Here is a 16,268-nt window from a genome sequence, read left to right on the forward strand (position 1 = left end):
TTTTTTTTTTTTTTTTTTTCATGGCGCAACAAATTAAGTGGAGAATATAGTTATTTTTTGTTATTTAAGAAACCATATTTACATTTAAATCTACTTGTATTAATGGTCTATTAGTTCAAACTAGTTATCAACTAAATTGCACTATCTTCTGTGTCTATGTAGGATCCACTTTTCGTCACACACGTTACCCTGCATACAAGAGTAACAGGCCACCTACACCTGATACCATAGTCCAGGGGCTCCAATACTTAAAGGCATCCATAAAGTCCATGTCCGTCAAGGTGATTGAGGTAATAAATTGTTGGAATTTCTACTATTTATGAATGTTTGAGTGTAATTATTGATCATCAAATATTTGATCTTTATTGTCTTAATTATTTTCCATATTTGTATTAGGTTATTTCTATATTTGTAATAGGTCTCTCCTATACAAGGAAACGTAAATTCCACATCATACACAATTAAAATGTTTCTTAGTCCCTCAATTAAGATAAATAAATGATTTTTTCGTAGTTTTTTTTATTAGCCTACCAGATTTTTAGAGAGAGAGGGAGGAAGAGACTAGAGAGAAAAAAATATATATGTTTTTATTAGACTACTTCCAGATTATTTGCTTTGCATATAAGGATGTAGTAGTTACATTCAGCTTTTTATTAGCAGCTCGATGAAATTTGTGTACTTCTTTCCTACAATATTTACAATCAATAACCTGTTCTAATCTTCTTCTAGAATTAGTCATGTCTTTTGTTTGTTTGATTATTTAGCCTGTTATTCTCTGGTAGTTGGCTTTAATTAGACTCAATGATAGGTACCTGGAGTGGAGGCTGATGATGTGATTGGCACATTGGCTTTGAGAAGTGTTGCTGCTGGGTGTAAGGTGACACACTGAATAGATATTTCAGAATGACATAGGGGTCCTTTTTTAATTTATTTTGCATGCTTGCCAAGATTATGTTCTTTTATGGGATATATTTAATCATCCACTACTTGATCTTATTGAGTGTCAAACAGGTTCGTGTTGTCTCCCCTGACAAAGACTTCTTCCAGATTATATCTCCTTCATTACGTCTTTTACGAATAGCTCCACGTGGGTTTGAGTAAGAACATATGGATTACTTGTTTACTCATTAAAAATGAATTCCTCTAACTTAATAAAAGAAATAGTTTTTTCCTGATAAATTTGCAGTCATTTTCTCTATGGACTCTGAGGGTAGAATAGTTATATCTTATACTTTATGCCATTAATATTGTTCTCCTTATCGTAGCTGAGGGATTGGCATATGATTGTTGTCCAAAATAGAACACCTGCATATGAAATTTTTTCTCCGTATTAAAGGACCACAATTAGGCATGCATTTTTTATATCTGGCTTTTTTGTTCAATATTTAGACTAGAAAACTAAAAAATATCTGTTTTTCTTTATTATTACTTTTTAATTGTTACTGGGAAGATGATCGATAATCTAATCCATTCTTTTGAAATTTTATTATTGAACCTGCATAGGATCATAGAGTTTATTCTTGAAAAATGAGATGTAGGTGGGTTCCACGAGAGTCTGGGGAAGGAAATCCCTTCATTGTGAGGGTTGAACAAGAGCAGTTTGTTTTTCGAACTAGTGAATTGGGAAAGGTGGAGATTGAGGAAATTTATAAAGAAAATATGTTAAAGATTTCGTTGAACCTTAGGTTGTAATTGGGTTCAGTTACTTGGGTAAGGATCTATTTTGATGTTGGTGGGTTGCATCTGAAGCATTAATCTAGATTCAGCTGGTTTCAAACCCTGGGAAAATTGGTGTGTCGTAGGTGGTGGAGTGTCCTTAGTGGACAAGGTCTTCGATTATCATCCACGAAAGAGAAGAAAGATAAGGTAGATACTGGTTTTACCATGAATCTAGAGTGCTCCAAATCAGGGGGACAATCGTTCTGCGAATTCTTCCTCCTATTCTGCTTCTTCATTCACTTATTTGGTGAAGGAAGGAAGTAATGGATTGGAAGAATATATGGTTACTTATAGGAGGAGATGTAGTTCTCTTTTGAGGCTCCTAAGTGTCCTGGTAGTATGGAGCATTCAGCTGATCCGTGGTTGATGTTCAAATAGGAACTTGGAAGGAAGTTCGAGGAAGTACTAAAAGTGATGCAATTTTGTGGCCACATGGCTTATTATTTTTGGCGAGGATCATTGTCTTAGTTTGAAACTTTTAGAGTTAGAGTTCGGCGGGGGAGATCTTGTGTATTATATGGTGAGTCCAGGGGAGATCTTGTGTATTATATACTGATTCCAGGGGAGATCTTGTGTACTATATGGTGAGTCCATTATCGTGGAACACTGAAACTATAGCTTAGGGTAGGTGAATGGGCTTCAATAGAGGTTGGGTGAAGGTTCTTGTGTGGAAGACTGGATGGATGGAGGATGTGATTAGCTTGGCACAGGGTGTAAGAGTAGGTGCATCTTCTTCATCTTTGGGCTTTCAACGAAGTTTTCTTGTTGATCTTTTCTCCTGGGCTATAGCATGCTGCTGCTTTGGAGCTTAGCAGGAGTGTTTTTTGCAGCTATGGCTCGTTAAGTTTCCAAGATCTTCTTCGACATTTTTGTTCTTCAATATTTTATATGTCTCTTGGCACTTATATTTGGAGACATTTACTCCCTCTGTGGGTTTGATCCTAACATTTCACTATCTTTTCATCAATCAATGAAACTAAGTTTGTTTTTTGTTTTAAAAAAATTAAAAAAATTAAAAAAATGAAGATATATACAGAATTATTGAAAAAGAGAGTGCTTAGAGAGATGGGTGAATTTGATCCTAGCATTTCACTATCTTTTCATCAATCAATGAAAAAAAAGTTTAAAAAAATGAAAACAATGAAGTTATATATAATTATTGAAAGAGAGATTACTTAGAGAGGGGTGAATGTTTATAAAGATAAAGAAGAGACTCCGGGAGAAGGGATGCTTAGAGAGAGCGAGGATGTTTAAATCACATATGAGTTCAAATTTTTTTGGCTTTTTTTGTTTTTTTCTTTTTTCAGTGTGGCTTCAATTTTTGGATTTGATTTTATGGTACCTTCTTTGAAACTTCGACATTTACTAGCTTCTCTGCCCATTTCTAGGATGGTTTCTTTTGGGCTGGAGGATTTTGCCGAAAAATATGGAGTTCTGGAACCTTCTCAGTTCGTTGATGTGATGTCTTTAGTTGGTGACAAATCTGATAATATTCCAGGTGATTTATGAATCTCTGTCTAAAAACCTCCATAACTTTGTTTTGTACCAATTACAACGCAATTGCAACTTTGATGATTTGCAAGTGTCTTGGCGCCACACTTGGTGTTCATTGAACTCGTTTGGACTTGACTTTGAACTGAAGTACTTTTCCATGCTTCAGGTCTAATCCACGGGACAAAAATTACTCTAGGGGCAAAAATATCATTGTAACCGAATGTAATATTGTTACCAACATAAACATGCCGAATTTGGAAATTTTAGCAGAAGAAACTAAGGTCCTGTTTCCTTATTAATCAGTGTTTTTCTTTTTGCTGTTATTTATTAGGAATTTTCTTGAATCAAAATTAAAACCTATTGTACTAATTCCTAGAAGCTGTCCGAAAGCGGGAATAGAATCGAAACTTAATATTGTATAATTTTAAACTAACTTGCTACATCAACTTTTTTTTTTTTCTCTCCCTTCAGAAGAGACAATTTCATTGATGATTGAAATTTACAAAAGGGATATAATATCATGGTGTTTACAAAAAACCTTCCCAATTTGTAACGAGGGCGACATAACTATAGGAACTAAAAATATTAGAACTTTAACCATGATATAGCTTGGTAACAACATTGTTGAAAAGTTGTGTGTAGGTCTGTGTCATTTATGTAAATATTCTCTGATTTTTTTTCTTTCCATAGATTCCAAAAGAAAGTCATGATGAGGTTTTTCCATAGTAGGGCTTTTGCATTCTTGAAAGGGTGGTGCGTTAATGCAATATCCAAAAGATCCTTTACCTCCCTAGGAAATGTGAGATGCCATCCGAATATATTGAAAATCGTTGTCTAGAAATTATGAGCGTATGTGCATTTCATAAACAAGTGACTTTGTGATTCGTTTTTTTCTTGCATATTGGACACCAATTTGGAGCAAGAGTGGTGTAAGACACTCTTTTCAGAAGATTTTCACTTGTGCTAATGGCTTTATGCGCTATTTAACTTCACCTTTTTAGGCTGATGTCCTTTCCATACTCTCTTTGCTAGTGTGGGATTTATTGCTTCTACTTTTTCCCCCATGTCCATCATCAAGGATTTTGTAGAAAAGACCCTATCAACGTTGAGGAGCCAAGTCAGTGAGTCTGCTTTGTTTGACAATACCATAGAGGCAAGGTCAAGAGTTAATTCGGCCCATTCCGTTGCTTCATTATCCTTTGAATTCCTACCAAGCTTCAGGTCCCTGAATTTGTTGACAACATTCCACGTTTCTTTGATCGTGACTTTTTTGCTATGAGAGACTGTTAAAAAACGGATACCTCAAGGCTAGCGTGTTGTTTTCAATCCATGGGTCGGTCCAAAATGATCTACTTCTTCCATCACCCACCTTATGGCAAGTTCGGTTGGTGATGAGGTTTTGATGTTTCTTTATGTACTTTCAAGGCCCTTTTGTAGAAGATGGAGGGGTGATTTTTGTTTGATGTAGGAGTATATTTGACCTTTATAAGATTTCTCCGCAAGGCCTTCTTCTTCTTTATCGAGAGAAGACCAAGGCCTCCCTTTTTTGTTGGGAGGTTTATAATATTTCATCCAACAAGGTGTAGATCATCTTTCCATAAGTAGTTTCTGAAAAATCTTTCTATATGACTTGTATTAGGGTGAGCCTTCCACCTTTTAAAGTATAACATGATGACCATGTTGACAACCTTCTTTCTCTTTGACAGAAAAATCTTCCAGGGTGAGTCTACAACAGCTTGTTTTTACTTCTCCAAGTGACCAAGTTACCTTAAACATAGGAGTAATGCCGATTATAGATCTCTAGTCAGTTAATTCTCTATCCAGCTAGCCTAAGTGTAGAGTTTTACCAGTCTATTTGATGGCTTTTTGGATAATAGCCCATGATCTTGAGTTTCTTTCAAGTATCTCAAAATTTTGTTTATAGCTCTAAGATGATGGTCATATACCGACTAACAAAACTCACAGAATATGCGATGTTTGGTCTGGTATTTGAAAGATAAATTAACTTTCCCATGGTTCTTTGATACATGCCCTTGTCAACTGGAATAACTTCTTCATTTTGGTGTAGAACTAAATTCAGGTCTATGGGTGTTACTGCAGGTTTACACCCAAGATTTCTCGTCTCTTTCAATAAGTTTAGGACATTTTCTTTGAGATTTTTTAAAAAATCTCAAAAGGAAACGAATTTTTTTTGATTGAAGAATGAAAAGAGGCTAGTACTCAAAAGATACAAAGCTCCACAGAGGAATGAAAATAAATAGCTAGGTTAGGCTGGAAAGGATTATGTGCAATATTGATCGCACAACTTCGACGACACGACTTCAATGTCAAGGCACGACTTCAACCGTAGCTATGATGGTTCCAAAATTTGGTCAAGGTGGAAGATTGGTAGCCATGAAGGCTCTAAATAAATTTAGTCAAGTGGGAAGATCGGTACCTATGAACGCTCTGAATAAATTTGGTCAATATGAAAGATCGGAAGCTATGAAAGACTATGCCAGTTAATCACACCTCCTAGAAAAGAATGACTCAGATACCCTGTTGCAAGTGTAAAATTATCTTGCTGCTTTTTTATACTTAATTTTCAAAGTGGTACACCTTTCTTTTTATAATAAAGAAAGGCTAACTAAAGTACCTAGATACTACCTAGAAAATAGGTAACAATGTAGAAAAATAAATCCCTAACAATATAGACATAATTAAGGCTAGGATTTAAATAGATATAATTAATGTCATTCCTTCGACAAAAAACATAAACCAACAATAAAAAAGAATTATAATTCCTCCCAATAAGTTTCGTATCAAATCTGGAGTTCCCGTGTTCAAACGTCTATAATGTCATTTTCTTTCCATGTAATGTTGACAATTATTTGTTAAATTTTCTACTAATTTTCAAGCCCATAAGTGAGAGAGTTGTTAAAATATGAATGGAGTATTAGGAATGTGAATTCACAAAGGCCCCCATTGGCAAGGGCTTGGGGTCCAAGGTTCACTCAGATCCGAGCCTTGGGCACCGGGTGCCCCTTGGTATAAGGGAGCAAAGCTCCGACTCCTGGTTATCGGAAAAAAAGATGAACTCACACGTGAGTAGTAGTAAGAATATAAATAGAATATTAAGAATGTGATTAATAATTAAATTTCCTATAACCCAACAACTTAGCCTAAGTTTATAACCTTGTACTAGTTAAGATTAGGCAGCCCAAGTAACCGAGGACTGAAAATGTAGCAGTAGATTACCTTTCTATTATTACTAGTTTGTAAAGTCTTTAATTGACTAGATGGTGCTTGATGTGCCCTAAATGCAGGAGTCGATGGAATTGGAAATGTCAATGCTGTGCAACTTATCACTAGATTCGGTAAGTAGGTTTAAGAGACTATTGCCTTCCCGGAGAATTGTGGACTACAATTTATTCAATCACATGTATGCATACCGTCTGATATTTTATTGTTATCGAGAATAATGGTAAAGGTGAAAACCTGCTTTCTACGGCGGACTAATCTATTCAAGGAAATAATAAATCCTATTAATCAGGAGATATTTTTGAAAGAAAAATTGTAAGTCAGGAGTTCTTAAGTATTGAAGTTATAAATGACTATAAATCTTCAACTACATTTCAAATAAGCGTGAACATATAAGATGAACAATAAAATATTTTGGCAATTTGATTTAGATTTCTCCTGGCATCTTTTTGAAACTGCCGTTCAACTTGTTATCTTATGTTCTAGACATTTTTTTTTTCCTTTCTTCTTTTTGATTTGATTGGAAAAAAAAAATTCATGTGAAAAACATATAAAAGAATGGAAATGGAGGAGAAATCTTCTAACTAAAACATAAAAAATATTTAAAACACTTCCTGCGAAGGCTTTGAATAAATTTTGTATTTTTTTTTCTTTTTAATTTTTGGAAGTAAGTCTTCCATTGTAATTTTTCATTTTATCCGTGGAAACTTGTGTTTCCTTGTTAATTAAGACGCTTTCTGCAAAATTAATCCTAAAATATAAAGTTTTTTTTTTTTTTTTTTTCATTTTGTGACCACAAAAGGTTAATTAGAACTATATTGTACGGTATAAAATGAGAATGCCTTGGTACTATACTTTTGTGTTCCTTGATTATGTTTCTTATCTTAATCCTTTATTAACTTGTATGTTGTGCCTGAAATATGATGGTTTGCATTTACTTGTTTGCAAATTCACTTGTCAGGCACATTAGAAAATTTGTTGCAACATGTTGATCAAGTGGAAGATGAACGTATAAGGAAGGTATGTCTATCAGAGTATAATAACTGGCTTCTCAACCAAAAAGTGTATGAAAACACTTGTACTGTTTTCAGTGTATTTGATGCGGTAAGCATATACAATTAATGAATTTTGTTAATTTAGTCATGTTGTCCGGTGCTGGATTTGATTGCATTCAGCCTTTAAGATTTCTGGGTTGAAGTCAGACTTGTAAAACAATTCTGATAATTTATTGTTTATATACAATAATATATAATCAATTGTTTATTTACTATTCGACTAAGATTGAGAAGCAATTCTAGGAGTAGAAAACAAAGCAAAGAAGTTCTAGTAAACAAACTTATTTTTTAAATACAAAAACAAAATTATAATCTAATGGTCTTAAATAATCTCAGTTATATTTGAAGTCAGTTTGCTATATTTGTCGTTCTTTTATTCCTTTTTCTTTCTAGTTTCTGTGTAATCAGATTTGTTTATGGAAACTAGCTGGTACTAAGCTCCTTATTTTCACCCTTAATGACTGAAAATTTTATTTGAAATTGGTCCTGAACTAATCCTTCACTCCTAAGATTATTAAAATATTTTTTGTATCTTGTCCCGAACAAATTATCATCCCTATTAAGATTCCAACTTAAAGGGAAAATATGAAAACTCTGGAAAATTAGTTTTCTTGATAAATCCCTATTTATTATCTCAATCTACTTCAGAAGCATGTTTTGGGTGTGAGATGCTTTTGTTAATGTAACAAAATGAAAAAGAAATTATAATGATGGACTTGTTTTACTATGATTTTAAAGGTTTAATTGTTTGTGAAAATATATGCATTGTGAAACTAAGGACGCATGCTCGGGAAATGAGCAGAAGAATGACATGGATATGAGCACAGACACCAATAATTTTTTTTTTATACAGATATGTCATACTTTGTGATGCTTGCATTTACAAGATAATGCGAAAGGTGGACATATACAATCCTCTAAAGAACTGATCCATCAGTTATTGCAAATACAACAAATACTTGATGCTTGGTCTTTATTTTCGTTCCTTTTTCTTGTAGATGTTGGTAACAAATGCTGAACAAGCTATCTTGAGCAAGGACCTGGTAATTTCACTTCAGTTTTATTAGGTTACTTGTGTTCTTGTGAAAGCAGAATTTTTTTTCCGCATATACTATATTTGGTTGATATTTTGGGGTAATTTTCTTTTTCTTTAGAATCGTAAGGACTAGTTAACTCTTTTCTCCTTGATACTCTTTATGGTCTTAATCAATAATCAGTATTTTGAAAAGCATGCCTCGTGTCACCGTCACAAGGCGTGTTGCCCATGGCCGCATGCCCGTTACATGCTGAATCCCTTGTCTTGTACTACTTTATCGCTTTTCTCTACTGTTTTCATGTTATATAATTTATTTCTTGCTTTTTCTAAGAGTATGACATTTCGGCAAAGTCATGTCTACGCCAGGTAGACATGAAATGTCCCAGAATGTATTATAGGGGATGAGACTAGTTGTCAAATTCTCCCTACCCGAAAAGAGTATATACTGTTTAAGCTGTTGTTGTTGCCTTTTGCTTGAATGCTATATAACACCATTTTCAATCTCTCACTCAATCTTGCTTTTAAACCCTCTTTCAAAATTTCTTTGCCCTGCTTTCTAAAACCTTCTTAAATCGGGGCTAGAGGCTTGAGTATACACGTTGCCTGGCCGTAGGCAACGCAATCCGAAAGTTGGCTTGACTCACTCAGTGGTAAGAGTGTGTGCCGTAAAAACGCCAAGTCCGCTGCCAAGAAAAAGGCGATTGTGACACCTCGCAAAGAGGCCCTCAACTTCTGTTTACTTCTTCATGACATTTTGTGAATAAATTAAGAAATATGTTCCAAAAACTGTTATTTTCCTAAACAAATATTCATTTAATCCCTTGGAATGGTCGACTGGTTAGGCAGGGGAATGCAATTCTAAGTAGCATGGATCTATTGTTTCTTCTTATTACATAAATGCAAAAACCTGTACTTGACTTAATGTAAATATTGGCATCCACCATGTTATTTAACTTGTTGCTTCATCCAAGTCATTTATGCTGCAGGCAATCTTGCGATCTGATCTTCCGCTCTATATGGTACCATTTACCACCAGAGATCTTTTATTCAAGAAACCGGAGGTTTGTGCTATTATTTGTAGGACTTGGGACTTATTCGAATTTTACTGTTCAATCTGGTGATGCATTGCTAGAAATTATTTGAAACTTTAGGAAGGACTTAATTTGACCCACTAATGGGGTCTCAATTGGGCAAAATACTGATTTGAGAAATGAGACATTTAAGAGTAAGATTCTCATTAAAGTGTTGATATAATCAAATGTAACGCCCCAAGCCCACTACTAGCAGATATTGCAGATATTGTCCTCTTTGGGCTTCCCCTCAAGGTTTTTAAAACGTGTCTGCTAGGGAGAGGTTTCCACACCCTTATAAGGAATGTTTCGTTCTCCTCCCCAACCGATGTGGGATCTTACAATCCACCCCCTCCGAGCCCAGCGTCCTTGCTAGCTTAACGCCTCGTATCCACCCCCTTTCGGGGTTCAGCCTCCTCGTTGTGACCTCAACATGCACTGTTGTGCATGGTGTAATGGGATTCATTTATTCAGCTATTTGTTCAAATGCTAGAAGGTGTTTAGAAGCAAGACAACTGTGAATTTTGACAGAAATTTTTGGTTGTACAGGATAATGGGGAGAAATTCACAAGCCTCTTAACTGCTATTGGTGCATATGCAGAAGGATTCTCAGCTGATCCAATTATGAGGAGAGTACTAAACTTATGGAAGAAGCTTGAAAAAAGTTAGTGATCGATGTCAATATGCTCAGCCTCTTGTCCACTTTGTTGCATGTAAATTTGGTTTTGTTGTATAATTAGAGATGTTAGCAGAGGTTAGAAACCAAATTAGTCTCTGTTTATGAATACCCCCTTGTTCTCCGTAGCCTTTGAGCAAAGAAAATGAGAAACACAGGAAATTTCAGCTTTACATGTGATGGAGTATCCCTTGCTGTGAATCACTGAAAACTGGCTTCTTCTCCACTTGGAGCATATTGATTCTTTAGAAGATGGAGGCATTTTAAGCTTTTTAATTCATTCAAAATTTAATATTTTCAATATTGAAAGATGAGACTTTTAACGTATATATCAGGATAATGTTGTTGCGAATGAATACGACTAGTTTGGTGGAGTTTATAAGTAGCAAGTAGATAGGTCATACTCTCATACATGGAATTTATCCAACTTACTTCTTTGGCCCGAGTCAAAGTCACTAAAGGTCATTGTTAACTTGATCTTGTTCCTCAAATGTCTAACTCCACCTATGGAGTTCCATGACATCATATTTAAGATATCATTGAAAAAAATTAATTCATCTAATTGCGTCAACTATTCAAAATTTGGCTCCAAACATTTTAAATTAGTCAAATAGTAGCTTTACTGACCTTAGACGTTAATAATTACGTAAAAAAAAATGACTCCAAAAAAATGACTCCAAAATGATAATATGGGGTCAAATTGTCCAATCTAAGTTGAATAAACTATCGAGTCGAATGGAAGTCGACGGCAGGGAGCAAGCCGCGGCTAGGAGGGAAGTTGCATTGAGTTGTAAGCATTGGGGGTCGGGCTTGGGTCATGAACGAGTTGGTGCGTGGGTCATGGATCAGGTTCAGGTCATTAACGGGCTAAGGTGTTGGGCTACTGAGTCGTTAGGTGTCAGGATCGAACATTTTCAACCATGCGGCGTCATGATCTTGACATGCTCATGACAAGCCTCGAGGAAAATTCAAGCCCCATATTTAATTTTTGAGCGTCTTTGTGGCTTTGTCAAACCTAAGGCGAGGTTTGCCTTTGCCAATTGAATACTTATTTGAAATTCAAGCTTGTTTGACCACACACGCACGCTTGTATGTGCATGCTCGATCTTCTTCGACCCAACCAACTTGCCTCTACACTAGATCAAGTGATCCAACTCGACTTTGTTTCTGCTTGGGACAAGGTCTCTCGTATGCAATCTCACTTCTTCTCCTCCTCTTCCTCATGTCATGATGCCATCCAATCTCACTTCTTCTCCTCCTCTTCCTCATGTCATGATGCCATCTAAAGATTGGGACCGGTGCATAAAGAACGACAAGTGCATAAATAACCACAAGTGCATAAAAAACGAACCCACCTTTTGTTCATAACATTGTGGCATCCAGAAAATCCATCCAAATCTCTAAACTCTGTCTTGGACAGATTAAACCCAACCAAAGCAATTCAATTTTAAACGATCTTCAGTTCGCTTCGGTCTCCCAGTCTCCCAGATACATAGAAATAAACTGACGAACTCAGAATTTTTCTCTGGTTTTCACTCAATGCATTGGCGCCTTGAAATCCCAATTGAGGGTTGTTTTAAGCAACTAGTTCAAGAAGTTATTAGCATAAGGCATTTCAACGAGGCGATGATTTGAGTAATGAAGAAGCTCCAATACGCCATACAAAGCTTGAAAACCATAACCAAAAGCGCTCCCCGAAATCTCCTTGAATACAACCGATTGCTTGCAGAGCTCAAGCGATCAAGTCGCTACTTCGACGCTTTGCAACTCTTCACTCAAATCCATTCATCTCATTGCTTCACCATCAGGCCCGACCACTACAATCTCTCCACCGCACTTGCCGTTTGTGCCAACTTTCGCGACATTGCCTTCGGGTCTCAGCTCCATGGTTACGCTGTTCGATCTGGGCTCAAATTCTACCCTCATGTCGCCAATACCATTCTTTCGCTTTATGCAAAAACAGAGGATTTAGAGTCTTTGAAAAAGGGTTTCCAAGAGATTGAGAACCCAGATGTTTATTCTTGGACTACGTTGTTGTCAGCTTCTACAAAATTGGGTCATGTTGAGTATGCAGATGAGGTGTTTGATATAATGCCAAAGGGTCATATTGAATATACGGATGAGGTGTTTGATAAAATGCCAAAGGGTAATGTTGCGTGTTGGAATGCTGTGATAACTGGGTGTGCGGAAAGTGGACGTGATTGGGTTGCCATTAGCATCTTTTATGAAATGCACAAAATGGGCGTTAAGCCTGATAAGTACTCTTTTGCTTGTATCTTGAGTTTGTGTACCAAGCAAGTTGAAGATTTGGGAAGACAGGTGCATTCTTTGGTGATTAAGGCTGGATATCTTAGCAAAGCTTCTGTGATTAACGCTTTGATTACTATGTATTTCTGTAGTGACAACCACGAGGATGCCTTTGAGGTTTTTGAGGGAACTGAAGCTGTGTTTCATGATCAGATTACATATAACGTAATGATAGACGGCTTAGTCTGCGTAGGAAGGGATGAAGAGGCCTTGATCATGTTCAAAGATATGCAAAGGGCATGTCTAAGTCCTACTGAGCTTACCTTGGTGAGCATTATGAGCTCATGTTCATTTGTACGAGTTGCCCAACAAGTGCACTCCCATGCAATTAAGCTAGGCTTTGAATCTTTTACTTCAGTAGCAAATTCGGCCATAACCATGTACTCTTCTTGTGGGGAGTTTCAGGCAGCCAATGCAGTTTTTCAGACTCTGAGAGACAAGGATCTCATCTCATGGAATGCCATGATCTCGAGCCATGTCCGAGGAAATTTTGGAAAATCAGCTGTTCTTACTTTTCTACAAATGCAGAGGACTGGAATTGGGCCAGATGAGTTCACGTTTGGAAGCTTATTAGGAGTTTCAGAGTTCATCGACATAGTGGATATGGGTCACGCCTTTGTATATAAAAACGGGTTGATCCTCGTAATTGAAACTTTGAACGCACTAGTTTCTTCATACTCGAAGTGTGGAAAGATTACACAGGCTCATCAAGTCTTCAGTGGAATCAATCCAAAAAATTTAATCTCTTGGAATACAGTCATTTATGGATTTTTGTTAAATGGTCTTCCATTGCAAGCATTGGAGCATTTTTCTGAACTTATAATGTCGAAGCTCAAGCCGAGCACGTTTACACTCAGCATTGTCCTAAGCCTTTGTTCAAACATTTCAACCTTGGACATTGGGAAACAGATTCATGGTTACATTCTCAGATCGGGCAACTTCTCAGAAACTTCTGTATGCAATGGCCTTATAACAATGTATTCTAAATGTGGGTTGTTAGATTGGTCTCTGAGAGTTTTTAATGTCATGATCAAAAGGGATATTATATCTTGGAATTCTGTAATATCTGCTTATGCACAACATGGGCAGGGGAAGGAAGCTGTGCGCTGTTTCAAGGCTATGCAAGACATGTCCCCATTTATGCCTGATCAAGCCACATTCACTACTGTTCTTTCAGCTTGCAGCCACGCAGGATTAGTTGATGAAGCCGGTCAGATTTTCGAGGCGATGTTGACATATTATCACGTTGTTCCTAGTGTGGATCAGTTATGTTGCATCGTCGACCTTCTAGGTCGTTCGGGGTATATTGATCAGGCTGAAAGTGCAATAGAAAGTGCACAATATGGAGAGCATACACAGGTCTGGTGGGCATTATTTAGTGCTTGTGCAGCTCATGGAAACTTAAGGTTAGGAAGAAGTGTTGCGGGAATCCTTCTAGAGAAAGAACGTGATAATCCATCGGTGTATGTGGTTCTGTCAAATATATATGCCACTGCTGGGTGTTGGCAAGAAGCAGCCAACGTGAGGGAATTGATTAAGAAAACTGGTGCAATCAAACAACCAGGCTGCAGTTGGATCAGGTAACTGAATCTTGCCTTACTATAATTCTTTTACAATCTTTTATTCTTCATTGGGCTGGATTTGACGTATTGTTTGTACGGTGAATTATGTTAACGTTCAATTTTTCATACTGTTATCTGTGAATTATCTATCTTGTTGTTCAGCTAAGAGCTGAGGGAAGATCACAATCGAATCATCTACAAATAGGAAAGTGCTCATTCGGCTTGAAGTTGTGGAGATCATGCCTGAGAATCGAGTGCCATCACTACATCGTGTATATTGAGCAATCAGTGAGATCGACGATGAAGGCCTCGGGCTAGACGCTTTGGGCAGCTGAAACTCTAAACTACTCTTCCTATACGTAAGAGGAGGATCATCACACACAAGGTATGTTTTGCAATTCCTATTTTTGCTTAGCTCTACACAAATTCGAATTTAACTTAAACCAGTTTAGAGCGAGAACCGTACTAATTTGTAGTTCCTTGGTTTTGCTTGAATTAGTTCCTTCGTCCTTTGATTTGAGATGACACTACGTTCTCCTAGGCTAAGTTCATGCATTAACATTTGATCCGACCCAAGTGGGAAAAGCCAAACAATTAGTTCGCGGCCCTCGAAGAAAAGATTTGGGTGATGGACATGAAATTCTAGATCAAAAGGATCGGAGTGGAATGTTAGAAATTACGATTCTCTAGAATGATATGATATTGTCCACTTTGAGTATAAGCTCTTCATGACTTTGCTTTTGGTTTCTCCAAAAGGCCTCATACCAATGGGACTCCTCTCCCAACAATTTTCAAGATGGCAATCATGTCCAAACGCAAAGATGAGAACGACCTCACTGCATTTTTTGTTTGCAGTCTAGCCAAGGGAAAAGACCCTGCTAATGAGTGTGTTAGAGAATGTTGAGTCCAAATTTCAAGTCCCACTGACCGGCTTAACCTATGTAGGAACAGATAGATGTGGTTCAAGAAGACCTGTGCAACAAGATGAGTCGAGCCCACGACCACCTGTTCCAGTCTTGTAACAGCCCAAGCCCATCGCTAGCAGATATTGTCCTCTTTGGGCTTTCCCTTTTGGCTTTCCCTCAAGGCTTTAAAACGCGTCTGCTAGGGAAAGGTTTCCACACCCTTATAAAGGGTGTTTCGTTCTCCTCCCCAACCAATGTGAAACTCTCACAAGTCTGATACCGTCCCATGAGGCCACACTATTCTAGAAATTGATTGTCGGATCTGATATGAACCAAAAGACATTATAACCCACCCAAAATTTACAACAATCAAACTTTATTCTTCTTCAATGTAGCATGAATTGAAACATCTTTTGATAATTTTGACAACCTTTTCTTCACATCTTCATTGAAGCATATTGTATGATTGATGTCTCTTGGTTCATATCAGGATCTCTGATTTTCCATTTGGTGAAATGAAGTGTGTTGGTTTGTAGATGAGCTGCTGTCGGATGTTGAAGTGAAAGCACATAAGCAAGTCGAAAGTGATGGTTCTATATGAGTATAATTTTGGCCGTGTTTGTCTATGGTATGAAAATGAGTGAGTTTATGTAAGATTTTACTTGGTGTGTCAATGATTGATAACAAATTTATACCATGCACTCCAAATCCCACAGGTTATTGTTGCTCGTCTATAGTAGAGTTTTTCAAGCCTTTTACAAGGTCACCCTTAGTTTCATCCAATTACTCGTCTCGAGTTTTTGTTAGTATGGTTTCATCTTGGGTAGTTAAATATCTTTTTATATATGTCTAGGATTCGAAATCTAGATTTGACATTACTTACTTCTTGCTTCGAAGAGTAGACCACGAGTTCTTTAAGCATGTTTTGTTCTTATTTACATGCATCTTAAAAAAATTTCTATGAGTTTATCCAACATAAAATTACTCCACACTTTTACTTAATTAAAAGTTTTTTTTTTTTTGATAAAATATAAAGTAAAATTTAAATAATGTCACCTCACACGTATCTAAATCTCAATCTCTTCCCATTTATGTTTATCTTTTATTTACCCTCTTTTAAATGATGTGAAAGTTTATGCCAATATATATTTATTTGACCGATTTAAAAACAAAACTATCTTTTTACTTTATCTACATTTTTTAA

General features: G+C 36.6%; 2 protein-coding genes across 6 annotated transcripts in view; both read left to right on the forward strand.

Moving 5' to 3' along the window:
* Positions 1 to 10,491, forward strand: part of LOC111439872 (DNA polymerase I) — a 23,890-nt gene extending 13,399 nt beyond the window's left edge. For both annotated transcript variants that reach the window (XM_023077338.1, XM_023077340.1), the window contains 9 exons: positions 163 to 290; positions 809 to 877; positions 1,012 to 1,097; positions 3,108 to 3,217; positions 6,519 to 6,569; positions 7,415 to 7,473; positions 8,507 to 8,551; positions 9,531 to 9,605; positions 10,164 to 10,491. In XM_023077338.1, the coding sequence (XP_022933106.1) occupies positions 163 to 290; positions 809 to 877; positions 1,012 to 1,097; positions 3,108 to 3,217; positions 6,519 to 6,569; positions 7,415 to 7,473; positions 8,507 to 8,551; positions 9,531 to 9,605; positions 10,164 to 10,283 (743 nt within the window). In that variant the 3' untranslated portion in view covers positions 10,284 to 10,491. The remainder of the gene's footprint in view (positions 1 to 162; positions 291 to 808; positions 878 to 1,011; positions 1,098 to 3,107; positions 3,218 to 6,518; positions 6,570 to 7,414; positions 7,474 to 8,506; positions 8,552 to 9,530; positions 9,606 to 10,163) is intronic.
* Positions 10,492 to 11,645: 1,154 nt separating this feature from the next.
* Positions 11,646 to 15,827, forward strand: LOC111439870 (pentatricopeptide repeat-containing protein At3g49740). Of its 4 annotated transcripts, none has more exons than XM_023077336.1 (3): positions 11,646 to 14,177; positions 14,322 to 14,544; positions 15,555 to 15,827. In XM_023077336.1, the coding sequence occupies exons 1-2, from the start codon at positions 11,929 to 11,931 to the stop codon at positions 14,323 to 14,325; spliced, it is 2,253 nt and encodes a 750-aa protein (XP_022933104.1). In that variant the 5' UTR covers positions 11,646 to 11,928; the 3' UTR covers positions 14,326 to 14,544; positions 15,555 to 15,827. The 4 variants fall into 4 exon arrangements, with proteins under 4 accessions (XP_022933104.1, XP_022933105.1, XP_022933102.1 ...); XM_023077337.1 differs by having other exon boundaries at positions 15,601 to 15,827; XM_023077334.1 differs by lacking the exon at positions 15,555 to 15,827 and adding an exon at positions 14,659 to 14,925.
* The last annotated feature ends 441 nt before the right edge of the window (positions 15,828 to 16,268 follow it).

This window comes from Cucurbita moschata, unplaced genomic scaffold (assembly GCF_002738365.1).
Source record: "Cucurbita moschata cultivar Rifu unplaced genomic scaffold, Cmos_1.0 Cmo_Scf00113, whole genome shotgun sequence".
Classification (NCBI taxonomy): domain Eukaryota; kingdom Viridiplantae; phylum Streptophyta; class Magnoliopsida; order Cucurbitales; family Cucurbitaceae; genus Cucurbita; species Cucurbita moschata.